General features: G+C 42.3%; 1 protein-coding gene across 1 annotated transcript in view; it reads right to left on the reverse strand.

Moving 5' to 3' along the window:
- The window catches only part of LOC135221276 (endoplasmic reticulum transmembrane helix translocase-like), a 354,729-nt gene that overhangs the window by 290,310 nt on the left and 51,963 nt on the right, over positions 1-12,456 (reverse strand). The window contains exon 2 of the mRNA XM_064259089.1: positions 1,299-1,388. Coding sequence (XP_064115159.1) covers positions 1,299-1,388 — 90 coding nt within the window. The remainder of the gene's footprint in view (positions 1-1,298; positions 1,389-12,456) is intronic.

Raw genomic sequence — 12,456 nt, forward strand, 5'->3', positions numbered from 1 at the left:
AAATAATTGAAGGTTGTAGCTTTTCTCATTTTTGAAATATTTGCATATAAATCATGATAAATAGAAAAAAAAACACATTCGGCCAACTTTGACTCTACCGAAATGGTCAAAAAACGCAATTGTAAGCTAAAACTCTTACAGTCTAGTAATATTCAGTCATTTATCTTCATCTTGAAACAAACAAATCAAAGTCTCTGGAGAAAATATTTAGATTTATGGTGAATTTAAAAAAAAATCTTTCCTTCCCTCCGCGCACGGATTCTCCGCCACAAATCTCCGAAATGCGTACGTACCATTCTCGGAATATTTGCTCCGTTTCATATTAGGCATTTCATAGAGTTTTATATATGAAAATGTGCGCAATTTCATGTAGAATAAAACTAAAAATATTTGAAGGTTGTAGCTTTTCTTATTTTTGAAATAATTGCATATAAAATAAATATATATAAAAAAATTCAACATTTGGTCAACTTTAACTCGTCAGATATGGTCGAAAACTGCAATTGTAAGCTAATACTCTTACAGTATAGTAATATTCAATCATTTGTCTTCATTTTGAAAGAAATTGGAAGTCTCTAGGACAATATTTAGATTTATGGTGAATTTTTGAAAAAAATATTTCCACGTGTTACGAATTCATGCATTATTTTGTGATATTTTCTCTGTGTTGCTTTTATTGTTTTACAATGAGTTATATACCAAAATGAACGCAATTTAGTGTACATTACAACGAAAACAAAAGTAACGTGTTACCTTTAACCGTTTTGCGCACAGCGCGATTTGAATACAATTATATCTGAAATTTCGTTTTTGCGCTATCATATATCGCATTACATATTTATATATGATAATGATAATTTTTTTTTATTTCTGATGGTTGCATACTAAACTTCAGCCAATGACAAAAAAAGGAGCCAAAAATGAACTCTTAATCTTGAAAACTAAGCGCGCTGTGATTTTTTGAAAAAAATATTTTTTCCGCTTCCGCGCTCACTCCGAAACACCTCCGGCACACGGGAGACAATTTTTTTTCACCGCTTCGGCGTAAGAGGGTTAAGATGGATGTGAGTGTTGAAATCATAAAATCTGAAAAACAAGTTGAAGATGTGTTATGAACATCAGATATCCAAAAGAAATTAATTGTTCCACACCACTAGAAGTCCTCAAAAGATCTAGATACACATTCAGACAAGTGTAAAAAGGCATCTCTCCTTTAGTGGATTATTAGTAAATTGCACTGATACATATTTGTTAACATAGAGTAGGCTTGTGTTTAAACAACTTCAGTTTTTACTTACAAACATTTTGTGCACTTTAACAAGTTCAGCTGATCCATTATTGGGTGTTGGCACAACTTTGGCTAAACTTGCGATCTTGGGGTTGTTCTCCTGAAAAGTAAAGTACAGGTGAAGAATGAGTCAATACCTACTAGTACTTGAAACATCAGAAGATAATACTGTAGTCTTATACTTTCTTCAAGTGCAACACACTTTTTTGGCTAATAAATTTCTTAGTTTTTATTCAAATTACCATTCTTAATCTTCTTTGCAAAGAACACACTTTTCTAAAACTTTGTCTTACATGTTACCAGCTTGCTTTCAATGAATTTAAATACCAAAATCTTCAATAAACATGGAGGGAAACCAATATCTAATGTATGCTTCATCAAGAGCTGTGGCATGTGATTTAAGTCCAGTTAAAACTATTGTAAGTCATTAAGTTAAGGGAAATGAAGCAGTCTCAAGGAGAAATCCACTGTCTCTTTTTAACTCTTTCATTTCCCATATGCACCAGCCAGAAAAAATATCAGTATTTGCAATGGAACTAAGGCATAATGGAAACAAAAGAGTTTTCTCTGCACCAATCACATAAAATGGTCTGCCTGAGTTAAGGTCCACTCTTAATGATTGACAAGATCTGGAAATAATTTTTGCTCAAGTTAGAAAAAAGTTCTCACTTAATGAGGAACAGCTGGATAACCTAAGAATGTATGTTTAGGACCCCAAGGATGTGATTAAACTTCTTAATTTGTAACCACTTCAAAAGGTTGAATCATGTTTAGTAGTCCTCTGCTTATGTCTAAGAAAAGAACAAGGAAGGTCAAGGACACCTGGATTACAACATTTGGTTATGAAGAGAGAAATGAAGTAAAGCTATCCCAGCTACACACCTTGCCAAGGGGATTGAGGTCTGAAAAACAATTTCTTTTTGCAAATAGTTTTCTACCTGTATCTGTTGGAAATAGAGTAGCTTTCAATTAATATAGTTGTTTCAACTCCACTATATCTAATGTAGTATAGTATGCATAAAGCGGAATGTACATGTATAAGCAAGAGCACATACACATACATGCGTGAATGGCCATAGTAACTGTTACACCAATTATACAACAGAGACTAAATGTAAACCTTGTGATTGTGTAGCTGATAGCAACCTTAGGACTGTCTCAGCCTTACACATAACTACTGCTCTCAATGAAATATAATGAAAATATATTTACTAAAGGTATAACAAATTATATTACTGTGTTGAGTAAATATAAGGTTGCTGTAGCATTTCTATGAAAATGAAAGTTATAGTAGGAAGGCATCATATGATACTTAATGAAATAAGAAAAATATATAATAACCAAAAAGTTAGGTATGAGATAGTCCAAACCAGCTTGCAAGTAGCCCATGAATAACTTGGTTTTGGGGACATTTTTTTAGATTACAGGCAGTCCCCAGGTTACGACGGGTGTTCCATTCTTGAGACGCGTTGTAAGCCGGAACATCGTAAAAAATCCTAAGAAAACCTTACTTTTAATGCTTTGGGTGCATTGAAAACTATGTAAACTGCATTCTTATTGCATTTTTCATAAAAAAAACCTTCAAATATTGATTATTTTGCATTTTTGGTGTCATATTTCATCTGCCAGATGAGTGTTGCAGGCATCGTAACCCTGGAAATAATGTCTGATGAATATAATTGAGAAGCGCCTTAACCTAGGAACGTCGTTACCCGGGGACTGCCTACCCTATTGGACAAAAGGAGACATAAGAACCAGTCTCTCTCTCTCTCTCTCTCTCTCTCTCTCTCTCTCTCTGTTGTTAAGAGAATATTCTAGCGGAGACTATATTTATAAAGAGCTTCATTACTTTCAATCTAAAAAATGACTAAATTTCAGTTAACAAGAGTAGGCAGATAAATCTTTACACCGGTACTTAATGAATAGGTCTATGTTTATTCTGCAATGTTTGGATAACATATGAAAAATTTTTGAAGGCACTACAAGCACCATAACAGCAGCAACAAAAATCAGAATAACCACAACAAGAACCAAAATAAAGGGGGCTGAATATAAGATAGGCCTATAATCCAAATGTCATAAGCTGTTATTTTGAAAGGATATAATGTCCATAAGCAAATTCTCAGCAATTTATATCCAATATCACTTGCATAGCCAATCATACAGTAACTTTTTGTTGACCCACGACAGATGACATCACCATAGGACAGTTGTGTACGTATTGACTTTTATAAAATAAAAATGTAAAAACTGTAAAAATGATATTGTTATTGTACAATAAAGTTTCATACATACTTACCTGGCAGATATATACTTAGCTATAGACTCCGTCGTCCCCGACAGAAATTCAAATTTCACGGCACACACTACAGGTAGGTCAGGTGATCCCGCCGCCTGCCGCTGGGTGGCAGGAATAGGAACTATTACCATTTTGAGCCAGATTTTCTCTTCCACCTGTCTCCTGAGGGGAGGCTGGGTGGGCCATACAATCGTATATATCTGCCAGGTAAGTAGTATGAAACTTTATTGTACAATAACAATATCATTCATACATTCAACTTCCCTGTCAGATATATACTTAGCTGACTGGCACCTTTGGCGGAGGGCAAGAGACAGCTAATTACTGACCTGATAGGTAAACAACATATGTTGTAGGTAATGCAAGTTAATTAACAATACCCTAGTTCCTACCTGTTTAGGCAGAAGATTTCATAGCTTGTGCTTAAAAGTCTGCTTCGCCTCAAAAGCTTCAGCGAGGGTGTGCCCTATGGCTGAGAACTCTTGAAAGGACTGTCAATGGGGTCTTATCCACTTACTCAAACAGAACCTAATGGCAATTGTCACTGGAGTCTTATTCACTTACATGACAATATACCTATGCCTCTTGGCATATAAAGGAGTAAAATACTGATCCCGATCACCCGATCCTAACCGTGGATTAGTATATATGATTGAAAGGCGTTATCCCAAAACACCTTTCAAACAACCTAAAAACTCAACACCAACTAATTTGAAAACCACACTATATAAAATATAAGGACAAAAATTAATATTAAGGATCAGTCTTCTCTCCTTTCCCCAGCACTGTATCCGCTGATACATAAGGTCCGAGAGAGAAGCATCTCTCATATGTACCCTCACATCTTCAAGTAATGCGAGGCGAACACTGAGTTACATCTCCAATACGTGGCGCTAAGATATTCTTCATTGACATGTTCTTGTTGAACGACAATGATGTAGAGACTGCACGTACTTCGTGTTCTTTTACCCTTAAGGTCTTATATGCTTCACTATCACAACTCATGTGGGCTTCAGTTATAATGTTTCTAACAAAAAATGCCTCGCTCTTTTAGGGTCTTTAACCGCACACCATAAACTTTGATTGCAACATGCAACTGCTTCTTCTTCTGCAGGTAAAAACTTCAAAGTTCTCACAGGGCATAATGTTCTTCCATTCATTCCCAACTAATTGAGAAAGCCCTTTTACTTCGAAAGTCCTAGGCCAAGGTCTCGAGGGGTTTTCACTTTTTGCTAAAAATAAAGGCTTAAAGGACAATACAGCCGAATCCTTCTTAAAACACACTCTCGAGTCAAGCGCTTGCAGCTCACTCACTCTTTTCGCAGTGGCGAGAGCTATTAAGAAAATACATTTTCTAGTTAAGTCCCGGAAAGTAGCTTTATCGGGAGGTTCGAATCTCTCCGACATAAGATATTTGAGAACCACATCCAGATTCCAACTAGAGGTAGAGAAGTTCTTAATTTTGTAGTTTCAAATGATCTAATTAAGTCATGCAGATCTTTGTCATTCTCTATGTTCAGGCCCTATTCCTGAACACAGCTGATAACATGCTCCTATAACCTTTAATGGTTGACACTGCCAGATGAGATTCTTCTCGTAAAAACAAAAGAAAATCAGCGATTTCGGTCACAGAGGTATCGGAGGAGGACAGCTTCTTCGCCTTACACCATCTACGGAAAACTTCCCACTTCGATTGGTATATCAGCATGGTTGAGAACCTTCTTGCTCCAGCAATTGCTTTTGCCGCTTTGCGAGAAAAGCCTCTCGCTCTGACCAATCTTTCGATAGTCGAAAGGCAGTCAGAGCGAGAGAACGTGAATATTCTTGTGGTACCTCTCGAAGTGGGGTTGTTTGAGCAGATCTGTCCTTTCGGGAAGAGACTGGGGAAGTCCACTATCCATTCCTGTACCTCTGTGAACCATTCTCTTGCAGGCCAATAAGAGCAATCAATGTCATCCTCATTCCTTCCGAGGACACGAACTTCTCATTATTTCCCCAGCATCTTGAATGGGGGAAACACATAAGCGTCTATGCCCTTCCAATCCATGAGCATGGCATCTATGGATAGGGCTCTGGGATCGTCCCCACAACGCAACAAAAGTTCTCCATCCTTCTGGATAGGAATGTTGCAAAAAGGTCTACTTGAGGCTTCCCCCAAAGAGACCATAGTTGCTGGCAGACTTGCGAATGAAGGGTCCATTCTGTTGGAAGGACCTGGTTCTTTCTGCTTAATCTGTCCGCTCTTATGTTCTTTCCTCCTTGAACGAACCTCGTCAGGAGTCGTATCCCTCTTTCTTCTGTCCAGATCAACAGATCCCTTGCTAGTTGGTAAAGGGAGAAAGAGTGTGTCCCCCCTTGTTTTTATATATATGCCAGAGCCGTGGTGTTGTCCGAGTTGACCTGGACCACCACGCCTCTGACCTCGTTCTCGAAAAATTGCAGTGCCAAGTGTACTGCTAAGAGTTCCTTTGCATTTATGTGTCAGGGCCTTTGGCCTCTGTTCTTCTGTCCAAACTGCCTGACACCTCCTTCGTCCCTAGTGTTGCTCCCCACCCCGTGTCCGAAGTGTCTGAGAACAACACTAGGTGAGGGTTCTGAAGAGACAAGGACACTCCTTCGTTCCTTCTCAACGGTTCTAACCACCATCGTAAGTGGTTTTTGATACTCTCTCCTATGGGAAAAGTATCCAAAAGATCTCCCTTTCTTCTGTTCCAACTCCTTCTTAGATGGAACTGCAAGGGTCTCATATTCAGCCTCCCTAGAGAGATGAACTGCTCCAGCGAGGAAAGGGTGCCCAGAAGACTGAGCCATTCCCTCGCTGAGCTTCGCTCCTTCTCTAGGAAGACCGAGATTTTTTCCAACCTTTTGAAATTCTTTCCTGGGATGGATACGCTCGAAAACCCGAGAATCCATCGAATCCCCAGATAGACGATAGTCTGACTGGGGATCGTGTGAGATTTCTCGAGGTTTACGAGGCAATCCGAGAGATCTGATCAATTGAAGAGTTATCTCTAAGTCCTCCAAGCAACTTTTGTTTTGTCTGTGCTCTTATAAGCCAGTCGTCTAAGTAAAGAGATGTCCTCACCCCTTTAGATGCAGCCATCTTGCTACGTTCCAAATCAACGCCGTAAACACTGAGGAGCCGTTGAGAGGCCGAAACACAAAGCTCTGAACTGATAAATCCTTCCCTGTACCATAAACCGAAGATATTTCTTCGACGAATGATGCAGGGGGACGTGAAAGTACGCATCTTGTAGGTCGAGGGAGACCATCCAATCTCCTGGACAAAGAGCAGAGAGAACCGAATTGGATGTCTCCATGGAGAACTTTGTCTTCTCCACGAAGCGATTCAATGCACTCACGTCCAGGACGGCCTCCACCCCCCCAGGCTTTCGGCACCAAAAATAGGCGATTGTAAAAACCCCAGGAGTGCGGATCCTGTACTATCGATGGCCTCCTTCTCCAACCATTTGCTGAACCAACCCAAGAAGGGTCTCTCTCTTACAGGGTCTTTGTATCTCGCTGACAGCTCCCTCGGTGTCGTCGTCAATGGAGGTCTGTTTTGAAGGGGATGAGGTAAAGGCCTTTCCTTAGAACTTGTAGGGACCAAGAATCTGCTTTCCTTGAAGCCCATGCTTCTGAGAATTTCAGAAAGCCTGGCCCCTACTGGTGTTTGGAGGACTGGAAACCTCATTTAGCGTTCTTCCTCGGAACTCTGATGGAAGATCTTCCTCTTTTCTCTCCTCCTCTCTTCCTTGGGGCTCGGCTAAAAGAAAAAGTTCTACCTCGAAAGGCTGTTGGGCAGGTCTTGGCTCCCTCTTCGAGACAGAAGCAGCTGGTCTAGGCTTCTTAGCAGAGTGTACCAGCAAATCCTGTGTTGCCTTCTCAGTAAGCATATGGGAAATGTCCTTTACCAACTGAGAAGGAAACAGCTGTTTAGACAGAGGTGGGGCATATAAAAGAGAAGCCCTCTGTACTGGAGAGACTGCTTGGTAAAAAATGAACCAAAGACAGACCTCTTCTTCAATACTCCTGTCCCGAACAGGGATGCCACTTCAGCCGATCCATCCTGCACTGCCTTATCCATACATGCCAAAACACTATGCAAGACTTCTGGTTCCAAAAACTGAGGGTCTTGCGTCTTCTTGGCCAAAGCCCCAAGGGACCAATCTAAGAAGTTAAAAAACTTCCAAGACATGGAATATTCCCTTGAGGAGATGGTCCATTCTGACATTGTCCAGCTTGTTTTGGCCGATAGAAGTGCAGTCTCCTTGCCGAATCCACCAAGGTCGAGAAGTCCGCTTCAGCGATGAGGGAAGAGAAAGTTCCCGTAGACTCTCCTGTGCTATACCAAATCCCTCTCCTTCCTGATAGCCTGGAAGGGGGACAGGGTAAACACAGTCTTTCCCGCTCCTCCTTGGTTTAAGCCAATTTCCGACCGACTGCAAAGCCCTCTTCATTGATATGGTCGGTTGCATCTTCAAGAAAGAGGAGACTTTGCAGCCTTCGTACTCGAAAAATAAAGACCGAGGAGAAGGAGGGGCAGCAGGACTCAGAGACTCTCCAAATTCTTTTAACAAGAGGGCTGTTAATGTCTTATAATCTGTAAGACCTGCCCCCTTGTTTTCTTCAGAGTCGAGACATCTTCCAATTCTGGTTGAGTTCTATTCGGAGATGAGTGTGCGACCGGAGGGACTCCTCTCTCGGAATGTAAAGGGCTTGTAGCAACACCGACTGCAACCTGACAAGGGCTACGGCCCGCCTGTGCGGCCCACCTTGAGTCTCTGCCAGGAGAGCCGATGTTGTTCTTTTACACTAAGGCCTTCCTGACAAGGACGACGGTCACCTGTGCGACACCTTTCGTCTTACCAGGAGAAGTCCTTGTAAATGTCTTTCATTTTTCCATGATCAATTCCTTCCCGACAGGGGCTACGATCGCCTGTGCGACACCTAGAGGACCCTGTCAGGGGAAAATTGATCTTGAGGAAAAATCAAACAGGAGCCTCCAAGTCTGCTTCAAATTCCGATAACTCGTCGAATCATATCCTGGATTGTATAAATCCTTGCGCCTCCCCTGTATATGATGGATGTCAGGCGCTCGATATTTGGAAACAGGCTTAGGCTCTTCAGGCGCTTTATGCCTGGCTTCAGGCGCTCCAGGCGCTTTGTTTCTTATTTCAGGCGCTCTAGGCGCTTTGCGTCTTGTTTCAGGATCCTCAGGCTTTCCAGGCGCCTTGCGCCTCCATTCAGGCGCTTCAGGCTCTTCAGGCACTTTGCGCCTTGTTTCAGGCGCCTCAGGCTCTCCAGGCGCTTTGCTTCTCCTTTCAGAAGCTTGAGGCTCTCATTTCAGGCGCCTCAGGCTCTCCAGGCGCTCTACTTCTCCTATCAGACGCTCCAGGCTCTCCAGGAGTTTTAAGTTTCTTTTCAGCCGCTTCAGGCTCTTCAGGCACCTTGCGCCTCATTTCCGTTATTTGAGGAGCCTTACGCCTCATTTCAGGCGCTCCAGGCGCTTTGCGCCTCGCTCCAGAAGTTTCAGGAGCTTCAGCCACTTTGCGCCTCACTTCAGGCGCTTCAGGCGCTCCAGGTGCTTTGCGCCTCATTTCAGGAGTTCGTCCGATTTCGGGAGTTCCAAAATTTACCGCCTCGATTCAGACGCCTCAGGCGCTTTCGCTTAGTAGGAGATTTAGTAGATATCTATATGTATCTTCTCGCCTTGACGGTGTTTTGCGCCTGACAGTAGCCTGACGTCTGGCTGGCGCCAGGCTTCTGGCAGGCGCCTCGTCCGAGCTCTCAGAGAGTTCTAAAGGACGGGATCTTTTAATCGGAAGAAATCTATCCTTCCTTCTAGGAGGATCCGATTTAAGAACTCCTACTAGCGAAGATATCTGTTTTGCATATCCTCCAAAATCTTCGTACGCTACATTCCTTACTTTCCAATCTCCGACGAAGGAGAAGGAGCTTCTGAATAAACCTCCTTCCTTCTCTTTTCCGGAGGATATTCTTCCAGGAAATTCTTCAGGGCTTGAATAAAATGTGACGGAGACTTCCAAGATCTCTTCGAAAGTCTCGACAATCTATCTGAACTCCATCCTTTTTTAGATGATGAATCAGACGAAGAAAAATGTTATTGTTATAATACAATTAAGTTTGTTCATACTTACCTGGCAGATATATATATAGCTGTATTCTCCGAAGTCCGACAGAATTTCAAAATTCGCGGCACACGCAGTGGGCGGCCAGGTGGTAGTACCCATTCCGCGCTGGGAGGCGGATATCAGGAACTATTCCCATTTTCTATTTCATAATTTTATCAGTGCCACTGTCTCCTGAGTGGGGAGGTGGGTGGGCACTTTAATTATATATATCTGCCAGGTAAGTATGAACAAACTTAATTGTATTTATAACAATAACATTTTGTTCATGAAAACTTACCTGACAGATATATATATAGCTGAATCCCTCCTTCGGATGGTGGGAAGAGACAGAATAGGATTTTTTGGGAAACTAAATTAGTAGATGATATACATCTTGGTTCCTCACCTGTTAGCATAGCCGACTTCGTGATTACTGTCACCAAAGTCTGCTTCTGCGTACTAGAGTTGCCAGCGAGGTAGAGACCTGTAATGCTGGTGCGCTCTAGATGATCTGTCAAACGGGGGCGTGACCACAATGTGACTAGACCATATGACCATACTTCTGAGGGCAACGAAGCTAAAACCACCACCTGACCTAACCTATCAAAGTTAGTTCCATAACTTCTAGGCTAAAGAAAAGGAATGCGCCTCAAGCGACCAACCCTTCAAACAGTAAAAGCACACCTATCCCTTTCTATAGGATAGGATTCGTGTTGCTTGCTGCCCCCAATAATATCTATGGATATGTATGGTCCTAGCGACTTACAGATCTCAAATGCGTCTTCACATCCCGTCGGGAGTGTGAAGCGAACACAGAGTTGCTCCGCTAAAGCGTGGCACTCAGGATGTTACTGAGTGTCATGCTTTGTTGAAATGCTTACCGAGGCCGCGCCCCTCACCTCTTGAGCATTTCATATTAAGAAAAAATCTCAAATCTTTATGCAAACATAATGAATGAGACTTCTTAAAAGAACTCCTCGACTATAATGCCAGGGTGTTCTTGGACATGAACTAGTCTGGTCTTTTACGGAACACTGCAGAGTGTCCGTTGACCTCGACTTTCTATAGTTTTATCAAGATAAAACTTGAGAGACCCGACAGGGCACAGGACTTCTAATGCCCTTGCCCAATAATTTGTGCCATACCCTTGGTCTCCAAGCCTTCGGGTCAAGGGTTAGACAGGTTTTCGTTCTTATCAAGAACGGAAGGCTTAGAGGACAGACCGCATATGTCCTTTAAAGCTAAAACTCCTTGATGATGGCTAAAACTCACTAACCCTCTTTGCCGTGGCTAGAGCGGTTAGAATGTTAGCCTTTCTGGTCACGTGTATTAAGTTCGCAGAAAGGAAAGGAATGGTTCGAAATGCTTTTGGCATCAGAAACTCAGACTACGTCTAAGTTCCATGCCGGAACCTGCGATCCAGAGATTTCAAGATCTCCCCAGACCCTCAAAGATCGTGAAGCTTTGTTGTTTGACAGAACCGAATCTCTGAGCCTAGAGGCCGTCAACAACATATTTGCATATTCTACAATAGTTAGGACTTCTAGCTTATCTCATACTTCATACGGAAAGATAGAACCATAAAGAAATTCACAGAGGTCGAGGTGGAGGAACAGTCATTTCCCTTCACTATCTCTAGAAACGGCCCCCTCCGATTGAACACTGAAAATAGGCAGCCACTGCTTTGCCTTGGGGCCAAGAGACTGCCATTAATCTAGAAGATCTTATCGCTTCTCGATAGTCTGAACGCCTTCAGACTCAGAGAGGAGAGATATCAGATACTTCACTAAGTGACGATGTTAGATTATACACCGATTCTCTCGGGAAGGGTCTTTGGACAATTCTCTGAATTACATGACTCTGTGAATCCAACCTCTTAGAGGCCAACATGTGGCGACTAAAGCTAATCCTCTAGGATCATGAATAAGGGAACAACTTAAGAGGAAGCTCCTTCGTCTTCAATATACGAAAAACTTAACGAAAGGGACGCCCTCAGTCTCTCCTCAACTTTTGACATACTTCTAAGTGAGGATTACTCAGACGTCAGTAGTTGTTGCCTTCGATCGAGAAGACCCGCATGGACGTGCACTAGTTTAACGAACCTCTTGAGGATCGTTACGTTCCGTGCCCAAGCCCATAACCAACTCTCTCTTCTTGAGCTATGAGAGAGCTGAGAAATTATCCGAGATGATTTGGGCCACTCGATCCAAACTATCACCCTTCGAGGAACTGGAGGAGCCGACCAATTTGGCTTCCAATTCTTTCAGACAATGTGCCAGAACATCTGTTCCTCTGTTCGGATGTCTGGCATCCTCTCGCTATCACCCGAGTGATCCTCAAAGCCATTGAGAGAAAATTAGAATTATTACTAGATCTTTGATGCTATCCCAATTTCTTCGTGAGGAAAAATTAGTAGAGGGTCTGAATTGCTGTTTATTCAGGGAAAACAAGCTTCTCCAGCGAGGAAATGGTCCCCAGCAAACTCATCCATTCCCTCACTCAGCCTGCTTCCTTCCCTAAATAAGGCTGCGCTTTGCATAAGCAGGAGAGCATTATTATAGTGCTATGCCGCGGTAGATTCGTACAGAATTCTGTTACCGTGCGGTAAACCCGCACCGAACAAGTATAAGAGATATCTTGTTGAAATTTTCTAAGTAAACGGAAGGCATGCTCATTCATGATTACTAGAAATTTCCTCAACCCGAGCTAAAATCCATGATTGTAGGGCAGAGAGA

The sequence above is a fragment of the Macrobrachium nipponense genome, chromosome 2 (genome assembly GCF_015104395.2).
Source record: "Macrobrachium nipponense isolate FS-2020 chromosome 2, ASM1510439v2, whole genome shotgun sequence".
Classification (NCBI taxonomy): Eukaryota; Metazoa; Arthropoda; class Malacostraca; order Decapoda; family Palaemonidae; genus Macrobrachium; species Macrobrachium nipponense.